This window comes from Phycomyces blakesleeanus (assembly GCF_001638985.1).
Source record: "Phycomyces blakesleeanus NRRL 1555(-) unplaced genomic scaffold PHYBLscaffold_30, whole genome shotgun sequence".
NCBI lineage: Eukaryota > Fungi > Mucoromycota > Mucoromycetes > Mucorales > Phycomycetaceae > Phycomyces > Phycomyces blakesleeanus.
In genome coordinates, this window is record NW_017265187.1 from 174529 (window position 1) to 192793 (window position 18265).

An 18265-nucleotide genomic window follows, 5' to 3' on the forward strand; every position below is an offset into this window, starting at 1 on the left:
ACCGATAAGTGAGGCTAAGGATATATATACCGAATGGGATTTTTAATAATGGGAATTTTATTCTATGGGGACCCAAGTTCTATTGGATTTTATGCTTATACTAACGCCTGCCTCATCAATGAATACACAGTTTTTAGTAAAGACGAGATCCACCATACTCGACTTATGAACCAACTCAAACTATAAAGCGATATTGATATGCCTATGCCTATTCCTTTTTAGTTTTCTTAGAGTTAAGCTTAGCTCGTTTAAACATAATAAAATATACTTCTTTTCATGAATTAATTAATGTTCATGAACTCTTAGGCGGGGAGTTTTTTTTCTTTTCTTTTAAAAAGAAATCAAAATATTCAAAAGACCTCAATTCATCAAAAACATCAATTTTGTATACCTGAATATTTTCATCATAGAATTGTTTCAAGTACATCTTGTGTTTTCCTTGTAACGGAGATATTGAGCTGTGGACACAATTAGTCTTTGCCTCAAAAGCAAAAGAGCCTGGATTTTTAAATAGTTATTCCCTCACGTACAAGCAGTTCTCTCTGATATCAATATTTAGCGTCGCAGTTCTTATTAGCAATAGTTCAAAGTTTCGTTTAGTAATCTTCATATGCGGTTGTTCTACAAGTGCCAGAAAATACACTGGAACAAAGCATACATTTATTACAATCTTCTTTTGAGTCATATACAGTGGTTCTATTCACGACTTTTCTTTTCTAATACGTCTCGAGATTGACAAGTTGCTTTATGATAATACGCTTCTCTTATTCATCAACAGTTACTGTAAATGTACGACTGTCTTTGATATATATATATATATATATATATTGTAATGTATTCGATGAAGTAGTAATAGTCAAGCATCCTTCAATTGAAGAGTGAGTGAGAGAGAAAGTCGCACATAATAATACTCGTATTTATTTTCAGTTCTTCTTTTTCATCTTGAATTTAGTTTATGTAACGCATCGAACTATTGGCATCAAATCAGCAAAAGTGGACTCGAATGATTATGTGTATATAGATTCAATCAAGAAGCATTGTGAGTATGGAATCTAAAATTGACTATTGTGTAATGCACACACATAAAAACATTCACTCACTCACTCACTCACTCACTTATGAATTATTTTATTTTATTTGATTAATAAGATTGAAACAAATTGATCTTTTTTTTTGTTTTGTTTCGTATTCATATGTTTCAAATACTATCTTCAAGCAACAGACCATTATGTGTGTACATAACAACATTTTATATAGCGGGAGGTTATACTAAATTACTACACTGACAAATTAGCAGCCCAAAAATAGATGCCAAGAAAATATAGAGTACAATTAAACTCAAAATGAAATATACATTTATATACACGTATATAATGAAAAGTTATTGTTCACATATAAAGTAGCCAAGTGTGGGTGAGTACATTTCCAGAAAACAAAAAAAAGTCTACCAGTACAAATTGTATGTATATAATATACAGATATATGTGCGTATATGTACGTATAAATGTATAAGAATAACCGGTTGAATAACGGACCGATACGACAACAGTAACAGTAACAGTAACAGTAACAACAACAGCAACAGCAAGAACAACAACCGAAAAAAATTGACATTTTTAAAAGCTGTTTTTTTTTTTGGTTTTTGACATGGAATTCTATAATTCTATAAATGTAAAAAATGTCGAGTACAAAGGATGATGATGACGAAATATTTGTTATTATTATTGTTTTTTTGTTTTTTTTTTGGAATATTTCAGTTGTGATAATTGTGACAATTATGACAGTTGTAAAAAAAAAGCATAGCAATTGTCATAATTGTCATAACTTTTGTTGAATTAATGGCATTCATAATTAGTCTGTTTCTTTCACTACATTCAAAACTATGGTTATGGTGATGATGATTATGAGGAAGAAGTGGGTAACTAATGAGCTTACTATCTAATTCAATTTCCCTTTGTTCTCTCTTATAAGTATTTATGAATTTATCTATGGGTATATAAATTTAATAACACAAAAAGGAAAAAAAAAAAAGAACTGATGCTCATTATCACTTTCCCTTGTTTTGTTTGTTTCCAATCACAGGCCCTTTATTCTTGGATTTTATATACATACATACATACATACATACATACATACATATAATTGGCGTGCGGTTTGGGTGTATCAGTGTGTCATAAAGAAAATACGTGCGTTTGTGTGCGTTACTGTCAAGTCTTTATTATTAATAATTATTATTATTATTATTATTAATTCCAATAATTACGATAATTACAATAATTACAGAAATTCCAGTAATTACAGTAATAATAATACTAATAATTACAGTAGTAATTATAGTAATTATAGTAATTATAGTTATTATTATTATTATTTATCTTTTTCTTCTTTCTCATTTTTTTTTTATCTTTTTCTTCTTCTTCTTTTTTCTCTTGCCCATTTTCTTATTTTTCTCTCGATTTCATTAAGGGAAAAATAAACAAGCCAGCGACAATTAACAATCAATAGTCAACAATCACCATCATCAAACGAACACTAAAAGACGCATTTCACTCTTAATTATACACAAACTACACAAACTACGCAAAAACACACACACACACAGGCACACAACACACACAGCGCACACGCACAACATAATATAACACACCGAAACAAACACACACAGGCACAGGCACAGGCACAGGCACAGGAACAAGCACGAATAAACAATTAAATAATATATATAAATAAATATATATAAAAAATACAGAGAAAAAAGAGCATGTCGACAGAGAATTTCGCTAGGACAAGTGATGAACCCGAACAATCTCGAAAGATGTTTGAAATGAAACGTGAAAGAACAGAGACACGACTCAAGGCAAATGATTATTATGATTAGTGTATAGGCCTATAGAATAAATGATTAAATGAAAAGAAAAGTATAAGAAAGTATTTCTAGTTGCTGGTTTTTAGTTTGCTAAAGATGTCCAAAAAAAATGTATACTTTTTTCTTCTTTTTTGTATATAACATTAGGTGTGGTCAAAATCACGAAACTCAATCTGCCTGATTCTGTTGACCATCTTTGAAGCCATTGTGGTTATTGCTTTGGAGAGCGTTATTTTTGCCAAATTTACCAATACAAAGTAAGAATGACTATTATGCTATCTATTTGTTATATGTATATGATTGTAGATTAATAAACCAAATATGAAAATTAACAATTCTTGCAACTCTCTTATTTCCAATCTAGCTTTACTAAACACAATTTGGGAGTACCTATTCCTTCGTACCTGATGATCTTTATCTTCTCTCAGGTGTTCCAGGTTTGCTTGGCTTGGGATGCTGTAAGGAAACTGATCAAAGATAATTTACTATTTACTATACTAAGCCCATTCGGCTTGTTGTTACTATATATATATATATAATCATTATAATTACTTGCAATTACTTATAATTTACTCATATAATTTATTCTATTCTGTTATTATATTATATTATATATATATATATAGGTTCGTGCCCAAAATACCATTCAAGTTATTGCTTTTGTATTGTTTAATATGTGTTGCTTTATCTACGCTGCCTTTCAATTCAAACAAATAGCCGACGCCATCAACGACGGAATCAATCCGGGTCCAGGTGCTCCGTCTGGAGATTCCCAGAATGCAAAAGACCTAAAGGCACTTATTGACCAGTTATTGATTGTCTGTACAGTCATTACTGGTGTTTGTGAATTATTGTACTTTTATATTGGTGCAAGACTCTACCAAGAATTTGGGTAAGTATTTAATTAAATTCATCTGTCTATATAAACACATGAGAAAGTAATTCTTTTTTTGTTGTTGTTGCTTAATAATCTCTTCTTAATTTGCTATTTAAAAAAATGAATAATTCAAGATGGCGTATCTACAAGAAGATTGGAGCCGATCCAGAAATTCGAAGTAAATAAGAAAAACATAAATTCAATTTGAATCATTCACTAATCATTATTTATAAAACAACGACAACAACAAAAGACATGTATCGCTGGTACCAGATTTTCTTGACCATCCTTAAACTGGACATCTTCTTCTTGCTCGGTTACTCGATCCAATATCTTGTTCTCGTACTCACACCCGGAGATGTCGAATATCCTCTAACTATTATTGCTCTACCAATTACCTGTCTCGTCTTGATTCTGGCCGTTTATGCTGTAAGATTACAATTATAAGTAAAAATATAAATAATATATATAGTAGTAGGAATCATCATTTTTGTTGTTACTGTTGCTGTTGCTGTTGTCGTTGTCGTTGTGTAATCCAAATATTAACTGATTGTATAATTGTGACTATGTGACTGTAACTGTAACTGTAACTATAACTGTAATTGGGATTTCCTGCAGGTTCGTCATGAATCAAGACCCCTGGTGATCTTATTCTTCTTGGGACTCATGGCTGGTGTCGCATATTTCGTATTCAAAATCTACAGAATTTATGACATAAACCAACATTACAAGTACATTGGTGTCAGCGACTTCTTGACCTTTTTTGGTAAGATCCAAATTACTTCTTCTACTTGTCTTGGTTTGTAATAGTAGATTATTTATTATATTGGACATTGAATCATTAGCAAGTGTAACACTACTTCTTCTGGTCTTGACAATCATCAATGCCAGTATTTGTTGGTTCAACTTTGGAAAAGGACTAAAGTTACATTGTAAGTACATTCAGATACACACACATACATTTATATTGAATCATGTAAACTAATCCATATATTCTTTGTGATTTAGTATTGAGAGATCAGAGTACAAATGCACTCACGAACAATTCAGGCGACCGTACTCTTTCACTCGACTGAAACAAAAGAAGTCAAATCAAATTACAAACCCTCTATTATTTTTCATATTATATTCATTCCCTTTACTGTACTAGAACGAACTGGTTTCGCAACTTCTCTATCACACCTACCCATACTCTCTCTCTCTCTCTATCTATCTATCTATTTGTCTCTACCTCTTTACCTCAACCGTTTTGCATTACCCTCTTCCTACTCTTTCTCTTTTCGACGTGTACTTGAGTTCCACCCCCCTCCCCTTTCTCTTTCCCTTTATTTTTGCATCTTTACTCGTTAAATAACCTTTCTAACCTCCTCTCTACTACTCCCCTTTTATTCTCTTATCCTTACTATTATTTCTATTATCTTTCTCTCCTCTTCCACCTCCTTTCTCCCCACATTCTGTTGCTTATATTCTTAACAGCAGAGAGCCAAAAAAAAACCAAAAACAAACCAAACGAAAAAGAAAACCAAAAAAACAACAACAACAACAACAACTATATAATTTCTTTCTTCTTTTACTCTTTCTTTAATACACTCAGATATTATTATGTTATATTCTATTATATTATATAATATCATATTACACAAATACCGGGTTATTCCAATATATATATAACAATAACAATAATAATAATTACATTTTATTATTTTTATTTTATTTTTGGACTAAAATCCGCACACTCTTAATTTTAAATATTATTATTATTATTATTATTACTATTACTATTATTTTACTCTAATAAACTAAATGATTTATATATATATTATAGGTATCTATGTCAAATAGTGAATTTGATTTTCGATCAATATTGTGTGGTTATTAACCCAAGCTTCTTTTTAAATAAAGCCATAATTCTTATTCTAAATACATAACCAAATAGGATTTTGAATATATTCATGCTATTAAAATGTGCTTAAACTAAAAAATAATAATCTAAAGATGCCCTTCTCCTTTTTATAATTGATATTGTTCTTGAAAATAGAGTTGTGGCTGTGTAATATAATAAATTTGTTCAGCCACAGGAACAATGTTCCTCTAGAAGGGACATCTATTTTTCATCATTAGTGTCTGCATCAATCAAGCCTCATGTATTATTCAAATACTCTCAGAGTATCCAGTCGATTAAACTTCATATTTTCTTTTTAGAAATCGTACAAAAATTACAAATATAGGCCCCATGCTATAATAAATACTATACTCCAAAGATGAAATTTTGTTTGAAGCCATATTGAATACATGCTCGTTATTTTGGTGTTATTACTTAGTAGAACATGATATTCTATCCATTATTTGGAGTAGATAAATAACAAGGGACTGGCCAATGAGCCATGACAGCAGAATAAGAGAATATTTACAGACAGCGGGTATATCAATAAAATATTACCCCTGCTTTCTTGCCACCTCGCAAATCTCATAAATATTTTTTATGCCACATTATTCGATTACATAGGGTTTTTTGAGATCTTGAGGCTATCTTTTCGTTTTCCAGATATGATGCTTGATTTTCATATCAATATGAATTTCTATTCCAAAAAAAAACATTCCCTGGTACCTTCCATGAGCACCTTGAGTAAAGTCATTTATTAGCTCTACCTAAATAAGACCAATCTTTTTTAGAAATAGATGTTCAGCCAGTTGGAATACATATACTCGTTTTTATTTTTATTTTATTTTAGAATCTAGCTTGTGGTTGGTTCCACACATATACGACACCATACTTTAAATATTAATTATTTAACAAAAGGCAGTATTTATAGCCACTTGTTTAAGTTAATGATCAGAAATAAAATATTTCTGACTCTATCAATACTCTTTACCGGTAGTTTTCTGTTCTCTTCTGCTTCTTATTGTAGCATTTTTAAGACTAATGTTAAATTTTCGAGGTTCTTCATCAAGTATTAAAACATCTCTGCTACCGTAAGCCACTTATATCGCACCTCTTGGATCCTCAGGTTGGTCTCCTTGCGAGATCCTTTGTATTCAAACTTGAGATTTCCAGCAACTAACATTTAGGGTAAGTGAAGCATTGCTTTTACTGCTTGCAACATACATTCTTTAATTTTCATGAAAGTCTTGATTTCAGCTTTAAAATAGGTACGTGCGTCCGCCTTAAGAATAGACATAAGGCTATGCGCAATATTCAAGGCTATCATCCGTGTTAGCTTCTTGCGATACTTATGCCATGAGTCTTTCATTGTCTCCCGGATTATATCCGAGTTCGTCAATGAATCGAAGCTACACTGGATCCGATCTGTATGTTGCCATGATATGAAACTTTTGTTTCAGCTGAATTTTACTACAGTTAAATTTCAGTAGGTCTGTTTGCTTCCCAAAGACTTTAAAGATCCGTGTAATGTGGCTGATTAAAACAAAACGAAAAGTCCGGTCGCTCACATCATATCTTGGGGTTCCATTAATGTTCGGACAGATATGATATCCGTTCTTTTTTAAGCTGAAGATTGATCTTAGGTTTCAAATATTTACCTTTAGCTGAACGAAGCTGAATATTGGATGGGTATAAACCTGAGTATAAATAACATTCGGCTTAAGAAAGAAATTATCTATCGGCAAAATTGACGATCTTGTAAAGACTCTGTATCGCTTTTCTCGCCCCACAACCAAGGTGGCAGGTCCTCCAAGGGATGTTTCCAAGAATTGTAAATAAAAGAGTAGGCACAAGAAAATTCTTCAAGTTCCGCAAAGTCTGCCTCTTTATCCTCCACCTTGCGTATTTCTACAGGATGCTTAGTTGACAGTATTATATTGTATGCTGTAAAGAGAACATTTGGAGACAAGCTCACAATAGTATCTTTGGGCACACAGGAAAATTCTATATCAGAGAGAATGCTTTTTTTATGGAAAGCTAAGTATTATTTTTTTGCTACTAGGGATATCTACTAGCTTGTCAATTTCAAGTTTGGTTTGTAGTTTTGCACCACTAAAATCTGGTTCGATGCTTCAATCATAAGCATTAATGGGAAAAGGAAGTGGCAGAAAATGAGACAGTATACGTTGCTTTAAATCCTTTTCTTTCGGCAAAATAGACCAAACAGGAAACGCAGGCCATGTGAACATTAAGATCATTGTGACCAATGTTACCAATGATACCAACTGCTTGAATTTATATATACATGCAATCTTCTGTTTTGAGGCGGGTTCGGCCACGAGGACGTGGTGATATACTAATGCCGTGCCTTTGCAAAATATGTACTCGCAGTTTTAATGCCTGGTCGTATGTCTTTCCACATGCATGATACTATTTTATAAGAGTGATCAAAGTTGCCATGATAATATGCGATCGGTAATAATTATCATATATATTGTATTAGTATCTTATAGATAAAAAGTCTACAAAAGGTATCCCGCCTACACAAAAAATGTAATATATATATGGAGAAGAGAATGACTGTAACCGCTTTGTTTCTTGGTTAGATCTGTTCGCCTCTTTGATAATATCTGCTCAGTACCATTTAGGAGTTTTTCTCTGGTTTTCAGAGATAAAGTAGAAGTTCAAAAAAGTCAAATGCTATGGTATTTTTTTTAACAAAAGAAGATAATAATAATAATTTATTGCTCTTCCATTTTAAGCTCATACTTACGCCACGTATAATAAAAATTGGAATAAATCACTGCTGCAGAATAGCCATTGTCTTTTTTTTGCATTATCAACATTAATCCTTGGTTTGTGTGTGATTCCGGATGGTATAATTTTGAGAGGTTGTTCATCGCTAAAGTTGTGCTGTCAAGGTAAAGGCTTTATGGGGTTCCCTGCCTACTGGATCGTGCGTTTCTCAGAAGTCTGTCAATTTTGTAGGTAGCAATATTTGTCTTATGTACTGTTCAGGAGATGTCGCCCTTGACAGCTTTCCCTGCGTAACTTCCGATGTAAACGCCTTGGATGGAGCTTAGCTATGATCCAGATATGCTCGTACTGTTTGGTTATATAAAGAAATATTCTAGTCTTAAGCTATCGATTTGAGATTTGATTTTTATGCCTTGACTAATTGTATTGTATGTTTTATGGTAGATCAAATAAATTTAGAGTATATTCATATGCAGATATATATAAAAGATGAGTCTCTTTGTAGCCTCTATTGTAGTATATAGAAATTTAATTGAAAGTATACGTATATAAAGCACATAAATTATATCAACCGACGTTCTAACGAGTTGATAAAGATTACCAAAAAATTAATTGGTGGTTAGTGGATATCTGCAACAAACCAAGTTATTTATCAAGTTAAATACAAGAATACCTGCCAGGTTGTATTGTCATATGGCATTTACAAGCTCAACTTTTGATACATATTTTTATATTGCATATTATGCCTGCTAGCATATGTTGTCGATGTTTGTATTTGCCCTTATAAAAGTATGTCTCACATTCAAGATAATACATAAATACTCTTGTATTTCAAGGTGATCTCAAGCCATACATATTTATAAACAGCTTATATTACAACCATTACAACCATTACAGAAAAGAAAAGAAAAGGATGTCAAAAATCTAACAGTGTGTATGCAAAATGGGAGTTTTTTGTTTGTTTGTTTTTGCTTTGGATAAAAATTGTGGTTGGTATTGGATACCTTCTTACTCTATAGAATGTTACCTTGTTTACAAACGCTGTTTTCAATACACTTGTTGCAACTAAACACGAACACACACACACATACGTATATATATATAATATGGATAAAAAGGGGAAAAAATAGAGTTCATTTCGCTTGTCTTTCTTCCTTCCTTTTTTATGTCCACATCCAATGGGCTTTTCTAGCCTTTGATGTTTCTACCCAGTTCTTCCATTTGGGTAAACAGCTGTCAGGGTATTGATCATGATCAATGCTCTTGTCATTCGTGCCTTCTGGACAATCGCATCGACACCCTTTGCCACTAGCAGTAGATGGACAATGACGATACAAATCATGCTGATATCCAATATCCTCAAAGTAATGTACCTGATCAGTTTCCAAAAAGAGACCGGCAGCAATAGAATGAACTAATAAAAAGAATTGATCGTAGAAGAAGAAGAAAAATAAACAAGTGCACAAACACACACACACACACACACACACACATATATATACATATGTATGTACATTAGTATTGATATTAATGTTATTATTTGAGCCTCACCAGGCGCATCTCCCCATCTTTCATAGAAGAATTTTCCAGTTTGGTCAAGGTAGTTGAAAAAATCGCGATAAGCAGGGCTACGCCAGAGATTAAGAGAAGCGATTTCGAAATTAGACCAGAAATGACAAAGGTTGTAGTCGCCCTGTTCATCTTCAAAGAAAGGAAATAGTAGTTGAGGATTGCTGGTGATGTTGATTCTGCGTGAGTAAGCATATTCCCGAACTGTTTTCCAAAGAGTAGGTATAGTCTCCTTGAGCTCTGTCAAGGTAACCACAAACCCATATTGCTTGTTGTTCTTTTGCATATAGAGGAAAGGGTCGTATGTAATATCACAAAAAAACTTGACTCCAGGCTCAACCCTCCAATACCAATCGTAACTTGATGTTTTACCCAAAGCATTAGTGAACATTATTATCTTTACCATCCTTCTCTCTTTTTGGTATCCCAAGAAGAAAAGGGAAAATCAACCCAAACAACCAAACAACCAAACAATAAAAAAACCCAACTTACTTGTCCAATAAAGGATGGTTAAAAAAGAATCCACTTTGATAACGGCACATGTGGTGATAACTTTCCATGCCTCCATAAAATACATTGTCAGCATCCATCTGTTTCCGACTCTCGGCTGCCAAGGTCTCATTAACCCAGGGTGGATAACCCCAATGATCCTGAGGTACTAATCCAAAACTCATTTCTGCATTTGGTGCGGCTAGTTTCATTGCTGTTTTGAATTCGTCTGTGAAGAGGTCGTTATTTAAGAATACATAAGGATAATTGAAGTTTTTGTTGAATTTGTCTTGGAAATTAACGATTGTTTCCGCGATCGCTTCTTGTTCACTTTTTGTGTAATAATGATAGTAATTGAGTTAGAATTGAGAATCAGAATGGTAGTTACCAAAATAAAAATAAAGAAAATAAATACTTCTTTCAGGCTATTTAAAATGTGTATTTGTGTACCTGTTTCGCACCAATATAACCATTGCAGCCTTTGCTTTTTCTCGTGGTGGTTTTGTTTGAAGAAGTTTTTCAGGAAGACAGGCAGGTTCATCGTAATTGTCATAGTATGCTGTTGGTCGCATTGACTTGGAAACTTGGGGATGACTGGCGATGTTGTACAGAATCACAAAGACTGACACGAAGCCAATCAGTAAAAGTGGTTTCCGCGAGAACGGTGAGAATGGACGCATGATGAAGTAGGAGATATAAATGAGGTACAAAGAAATATATATAAATAAAAATAAATAAAAATACTAAATCTAAAGGCCACTCGACACACACACACATTCACACACATTCACGCTACACACACTCATTCTACACACACTCACGCTACACGCACTCACGCTACACACACTCACGCTATACATTATAAACTTTCCCGCTTTATTTTTTTTTATTTCTCTTTTACTACAATATCTACTCCTATATATATAAAACAACAAAAATATAATATGACCTAGCTACACTACGGAAAAAAAGGTAACCCAGGGGATTTCCCGAGGAGTTGCCCAGGGGGGTGATTTCTTGATAATTTCCATTCCCACTTCCTGCCTGTTATGGATAATTGATTAAAGAATTATAATCGATCATACTTTATTTCCCATAAGTAGACAGTACGGCACTATATATGGAAGTATATGGAAACCCCGTTTGTTTTATCTTCTTGCTGTCTATGAGGGACAAATTATTGCTGATGATCATATAGATGTCCGACTTTGATTGCTATCAACACCATATATTAGAATTATTACATATAAAGCTTGATGCCTAAACTCATATATCTGAACTATTGTCTAAATTAATCGTTCCATCAATCACTCTGTGAGTACCTTATGGACCCTCTAAATACGACGTATTTGAGAAAAGAAATCCAAGAAAAACAAAAATAGAATCCAATGCTGGATGAGCAGCAACACAACAACAACAGCAGCAACAAAAAAAAAGTATATGTACATAAACTCCGCTTTAAAAGGTCAGTTTATAGGAAAGGCCAGGTTCGATTGCATAAGCCAGCAACTGAACTTCTTCCTCTCCACCAAAATAAAATAAAACATACACGCACACACACACAATCACAGCATGGCCACTAATGACAGTCATTTGGCTTACCTTTTAGGCCTCGGTTTCGATTTTGACCTTTGTGTTTCTGCTCTCTCTCTACATACGCAAATAGAAGACGCCACTAACTGGTAAAAAGAAAAGATAATATAGTATTCCACTATATTGTACTGCGGTGTGCTTTATAAAATCACAGTACCTACACGTACACACATATGGATATTTTCTATATGAATATAATATACGTATTTATACGAATTTAAACAATAAAGGATACTTGCTCAGAGTAAACCACTAGAGGCCATAGGACAGACACTAAAGTCAGATACCTCTGCTAATACCTCATCAGAACCACTCTCATGGCAAGTAAGTCATTTGGTTTCCAATTTGATTTATTTATTTTTCACACACCAAAAATAAAAATAAGAGAGTTCTTTTCAAAGAAAGAAAGCAAACCAACCATAATAATAATAATAAATTATATAAAAAAAAGACAAATAGCAACAGTTCGTTAGTGTCAAATGAAGAAGTTCCCAAAGACATGTCTTTTCAAAATATCTCTTCAAAAATGGCAATTCAAGCACGTAAAGAGAAACAATCTGAAAAGCAAGTAAGTTTTGAGGATGTATTATTCTTGTTCTTGTATATCATTTTCTTTTCTTTCTTTACAATAATAATGATAAAATTTTGTGGGTGTGTTTTGGGATTCTTTGGTCGCAACAAGGCACGCGAAAGGGCATTACAGGCTATCAAGGAAGATCAGGAGGATCGAAAATTAAGACGTGCCCACCTCTTGGAAAAGTCTCCAAAAAACGATGCGCCCCCACAGCAGGCATCAGGGTCAAATCGGTCTCCGGAACTCCTTCGACATCAAAAAGAAATCAAAGCCCAGAAACTACTTGACAATGAAGTAAGACTTTTCTTTCTTTATTTCTTTGGTGCTTACAGATCTCGAGGGAGCTAGCTTTACAGCATGTATTTGTGCGTGTGAATGTTTTGAATATTTAACTTGTACCTATAAACTAAAATAAATACATAAATACAATCTGTATAACTAGGCAAAAAAAAGAGCTTTGGAGAACATAAAGCAAGACCGAGAAGCCAAAAAGTCTTTTGCTAGTTCAATTCAACCTAAGCCAATAACATCACGCCCGCAACCCACAGTCAATCCATCGGCATCTGCTCTTATACAAGTAAATGTTGTATATATATATGTTAGATATTATATGTACTGATATTGCATTACTTTGAACATTCTTATTCATTCATTACAAATTATGTTTGCTTATATATATATATGCATCTGTAGATAAGAGCGAGTGATGGTTCTTCTTACCGAAAATCGTTTCCTTCAAACACACCGTTCTCGAATGTGTTTGAATGGGTATTGGACCAAGAGAGAAAGTTCTATAGACAGATACTTCCGCAAGAGCAAGTTACCCTTGTATCTGTAAGCATATTTGATTTGGTTTATTTTGTAGATATACAGGGAAGGGGAGTGGACTCGAGCCATTGAATACAGTCAAAACTAATACAAATATACAAAAGGCGTTTCCAAAACTTAGTTTGACAGGAGAAGAATCAATTACACTTTTGGAGGCAGGCAAGCAAATCTCTTATTTTTCTTGATTTCTTTCTTATTCTTTTATTTTATTTTTTGAACCCTGTTTGTGATCTTTCTACAGGAGCTATTGTATTAATGTGCAGCCAATTGTCAAATTATATACACATATACGCAAATACATACACATACAGGATTTGTGCCCAATGTATCTCTTCATCTATTACGCACCATCCCCACTCCTCCAGAGCCTGAACGTGAACCTGAGCCTGCATTGGAACCTGCATTAGAACAGGAACAAAACCAAGAACCAGGTCATGTTCTGGAACAAGAAGATGAACATATGGAGAACCAAGATAGCGACGAGGATGAGGATGAAGATATGACACTGCCAAGACTAGGGTTAGCCCAGATACGAATGGATTATTGGGCCAATACACTGGGAGGCAATCGACTTGTAGATCCTACTGAATCCGTGGATGAGGTGATGGGAGAAGCGCAGGGGATTCCAGGGGAAGAATCAACCGCAGAGGTACAAGGTAATAATGATAGTAATGACATTGTGTATTAAGTTTTTTCTATTATTATTTCAAGACTTGATAATCCAAGCAAGATATTGTTTTTGTAACTACTTCTGATGTGTCTATTACTACTACTATTATTATATTTTCTTGATATAGTTTCTACCAACAACCCTTCCCAAAGAGACCATCGACTTAATGCTATTCTCAGTCGAAATTCTGCTGCTAGTGCTTCCGGTGATCTAAATATACTACGTCAAGGCCAGGGAAAAGCAAGAGATGTGCGATGCTTAAAAGACATATGCTCTAGTATGGTAGCAGGTAAGATATACTATAATAATAATAATAGTAATAATTGGTTAATGTCGCGCATCTTAAATCTTTATAAAATGAAACAAAAATGACAGGTCTTATCACTCAACCTACAACTGAGGCTCGTAATGTTTTTAAGAAGCTCATGTTTGTATCTCCCGATGTATCCAGTTCCCTCGTGGCACATTTGATTTCATCTAGAAAGTTGGAGAATTCTATTATGCACAGGATAGCAGATCAATGGTAAAGCCCAAAAAAAAGATAGTATTTAGATTAGATTGTTTTATTCTATATAGTAAGTATTGTTATTAATGCAAGAGATTTCTACGGAAACTTACACCTACATATACCTATACACTTGAATCCCGCTATAGTTACTTGCAACAGGCTATTCTAGATTCCTATATTTTCACTACAGACTCCCTGCTTGAGGGCCTAAGTGTATCAAATTCTGCAGTTTCACTTGTCAAACTGAGTATACGCGGATGTGATGTTGTAACAGACGCTGGTATCTACTACCTCAAAGGTACAAAATAATAAATAGTAGTTGTAGTATTAACAACAACAAAATATGACTTGTCTTATTTTATTTAAAAAAAAATGATATTCAATTGACTTTATATATATATATATACACATAATATCAAGGCCTAAAACGTCTTGAATATCTGGATGTCAGTAATTGCAAACTTACCGACAAAGGACTGCAGTCCCTAGCAGGTACTGTAAAAGATTCAACAAATAGTATATTTGATAAAGTTACAAGCTATACATATTTTTGATTAGGGTTTCCATCACTTCGTTACCTCAACTTGTCAAAGACCAAGATCACAGATTCTGGAATTAAATTGCTGGCCGACACTGCTGCATACAAAGACAGTCTAGATACCTTGATTGTCGAGGGATGCAAGGGACTCAAATCAAAAGATTTATTATCTAAACTCAATGGTTCGTGTTAAGAGAAAGCTTGTGTTTCATAATAACAAATGATAATGATAATGATAATGATAAACATGAATATGAATACTTATATTCTCTTATTTTTGTACAGAATTTGTTAATCTATCCTATCTGTCATTGGCAATGACTAGTATTGGTCCTCAGCAACCTATCTACCAGACCCATGCCCCCTTGTGTATTCTGGACATAAGCAATACAGAATTGAATGACAAGGATATGATCCAGACCATTAGTGGCTATAGCTCTCTAAAGGAGTTACGGCTAACGGGTTGTAAAGCCATTACTTGTGCGGGGCTGGCAGCGATTCCAAAGAGTAAGTTTGTTTATGATATAGTATAATATATTCAACCTATTCACTTTATTTCGCTTCTTTATAAATATATATATAAAGGTCTTTGCCACTTGGAAGTAATTCACTTTCCTAACCGTGAACATGAACTTGATGACCTCTTCCATAGATATGCAGGTAAATATTAAAAAGATAAAATTATACGATGTACAGTTAGTCACAATTGTGTGTGTCTGTGTGTGTGCCTTGTTATGCTTCTTTATCAGATCTTCCTTTGCAACATCTGGATTTGACGGGCTTTTTGGAAGTAACGGATGTCGGAGTAGAGCAGATTGCCAAGATGAAGCACCTTAAGTATCTCAGCTTGGAGGCCACAAAGGTCACTGACCATGGCATTGCTTTACTCAAAGGTAATGACTTGGATATTGTGAGAGCCATGGGGATAACCTTGATTATAATGACTATATATATATATATATATATGTGTGTGTGTGTGTGTATTAAAAATAATAATCCCTTTTATGTCAATTTGTGTATGTGATATTTTAGATCTCTTGGAATTGGAGACACTCTATTTGGACCGAACTTCCGCGTCCGATCTTGGCATTGAAGCACTGTCTGGTAATACAAAACAATTAAAAAATAGAAATTAAGAATGGTCTGAGTGGAGAGTGGAGAGTGGAGAGTGGGGAGGAATGGAGGACTTTATTTATTAATATATTAAAATCCTTTTTTTTTCTGCTTCTTCTTTTTAATAAAGAACTTTCTCGGCTGAGAACCCTGTCACTCAGTCGTACTAATGTAACAGATGAAGCTCTGAAGAATATGGGTGATTTTGAACGAACACACTATGCGCGTACTATCCGTACACTCAATCTCTCAAAGTGTCAAGAAGTGACGGATGAAGGAGTCCAGGGATTAACAGGTAATTAGATATTTATTTATTGTGGCTGTATTCCGTAAATATTAACCATTTATAAATGATTGTATGTATAATATTATACAAAAAGGCATGATTCATCTTACTCATTTAAACTTGGACCACACCGGAGTGAGTAAACAATGTCTAGTACATCTGCAAGGTTAGTTTCTGTATAGACAAATGTGATATATATATATATATATATATAGTATCTTTGCATTGGTTGATTATCTTACTGCATTTACTTAGATCTCAAATTCCTTAAGCCTTCGAGATTATTGGGTGTGGGAGAATAAGATAAAGGAGAGTAAGAAATAATCGATAAAAACGATAAATAAGGATATATTCAGTGAACTGAAGGCCAGATATAGGTTTTATTAGGTAAAATAAAGTACAGTTACTATAATGTGATTAAATATACATATATATACATATACCTACACATAAATCAGCTTATTTAATTCTCTGTATATGTTTATAACAAATGCATATTTATATAAATATTTCCTTCTTTGGTGATATTGATTTGCAAATTCACATACGTATATTGTATATATGTTTGTCTTACCAGATCATAGCTTGTATATTCACACTTGTTTAACTTTCAATAAATATCTATAGAATGTGTAGTTTATTTACTTTACAACTTTTTTTTAATATACAAATATTGCTTTAATGTTAACAGGTTGTCTACAGACACCTCTTGTAAAGAGTCTATTCTCTACTGATAAAACTCTTTATAATGATTGTATTAATAGGTAAAAGATGTGTTACTGGTGTGACATTTGGTGATCGACCAAAAAAAAAAAAGGGAAAATAAAGGAAGCAAATATCCAAACAGATCAAATAAAGAGCTCCTGACTTTTTCTGTCTCAACAAAGCACCAACACAACAGATCTAAGAAATAAGAGTAAACGATTAAAAGGCTTTGGTATTTAGGACCTAGCCATGGGCTTGGCATTAAATATTAACACGATCAATACAACTAATATGACCAATAATGACTTTTTTATATACATATAATATGTACATGTACATGCACTGCCAAAATCATACTATATTATATTTGTAATAAGATAAGAAATTTATATATATATAGAGAGAGAGCGAGAGAAAAAATATTGAACTAATGATATTTGCTGTATAGAATTACATTTAAAGTACTGTGTGTGTACATGCAATTGTCAATCTAACAATTGGTTACCTCAAAAATATTGAAACAAAACAAAATTGGAATCTCAATGAGGAAGAAAATTGAGGAGATTCAAGCCAAAATTTTCTCTTTGTAATTCTTTTCTTCTTCGTTTTTTTTTGATACTTTGTTAGAATCACAGGCTAATATATTTATCAATTTATTCTTATTTTTCTACAGAATTCAATAGACGGATAGAATATACAACAAAAAATTATCCATTAGATCCTGGCGCAGAAAACATGTATTCTACTCGACGTTCTGCCGTTCCATTTTATTGACTTGTACAACTCTATAATATGAAGGTCCCAATGTTGGTGAGTAGACACGAGCTGGATCCAATGTCAGCTGCTCTGGTGTTAATCAAACGCGGAGTTATTTGATCAATTTTTTGTACCTTATTTGAATAAACCTTGGTTGCTGTCAAGGAAACATATAAAATACAAAATATATAAAAAAAAAGGTAACAAGCAGAATACCGCGCACATATATATATATATTGTGTATCTATTGTGTA

The 18265-nt window shown here is 33.3% G+C and overlaps 4 protein-coding genes across 4 annotated transcripts; 2 read left to right on the forward strand and 2 right to left on the reverse strand.

The window, feature by feature from the left end:
• Window positions 1–2962: 2962 nt before the first annotated feature.
• On the forward strand, window positions 2963–5585 carry PHYBLDRAFT_156548 (hypothetical protein; the record flags this gene model as incomplete). The annotated part of the gene is made up of 9 exons (XM_018433494.1): window positions 2963–2977; window positions 3014–3123; window positions 3231–3324; window positions 3493–3758; window positions 3878–3921; window positions 3997–4172; window positions 4362–4509; window positions 4589–4675; window positions 5569–5585. The coding sequence occupies 9 exons, from the start codon at window positions 2963–2965 to the stop codon at window positions 5583–5585; spliced, it is 957 nt and encodes a 318-aa protein (XP_018285337.1).
• Window positions 5586–6697: 1112 nt separating this feature from the next.
• On the reverse strand, window positions 6698–7883 carry PHYBLDRAFT_63705 (hypothetical protein; the record flags this gene model as incomplete). Its single annotated transcript, XM_018441160.1, has 5 exons — window positions 6698–6801; window positions 6850–7050; window positions 7284–7322; window positions 7378–7629; window positions 7811–7883. 5 exons carry the CDS (start codon window positions 7881–7883, stop codon window positions 6698–6700), a joined length of 669 nt encoding a protein of 222 aa, XP_018285338.1.
• A 1662-nt stretch (window positions 7884–9545) lies between these two features.
• On the reverse strand, window positions 9546–10772 carry PHYBLDRAFT_118479 (glycosyltransferase family 15 protein; the record flags this gene model as incomplete). The annotated part of the gene is made up of 3 exons (XM_018428634.1): window positions 9546–9796; window positions 9934–10310; window positions 10444–10772. Coding segments are annotated over 3 exons (957 nt in total), but the record flags the coding sequence as incomplete, so codon positions are not given.
• A 1240-nt stretch (window positions 10773–12012) lies between these two features.
• On the forward strand, window positions 12013–18029 carry PHYBLDRAFT_63703 (hypothetical protein; the record flags this gene model as incomplete). Its single annotated transcript, XM_018441159.1, has 22 exons — window positions 12013–12122; window positions 12264–12357; window positions 12485–12601; window positions 12716–12901; window positions 13050–13184; window positions 13301–13441; window positions 13473–13512; window positions 13747–14091; window positions 14233–14394; window positions 14481–14589; window positions 14706–14911; window positions 15034–15105; window positions 15172–15333; window positions 15437–15658; window positions 15737–15811; window positions 15901–16044; window positions 16184–16255; window positions 16395–16559; window positions 16645–16685; window positions 16806–16863; window positions 17242–17314; window positions 17939–18029. The coding sequence occupies 22 exons, from the start codon at window positions 12013–12015 to the stop codon at window positions 18027–18029; spliced, it is 2820 nt and encodes a 939-aa protein (XP_018285340.1).
• Window positions 18030–18265: the final 236 nt, after the last annotated feature.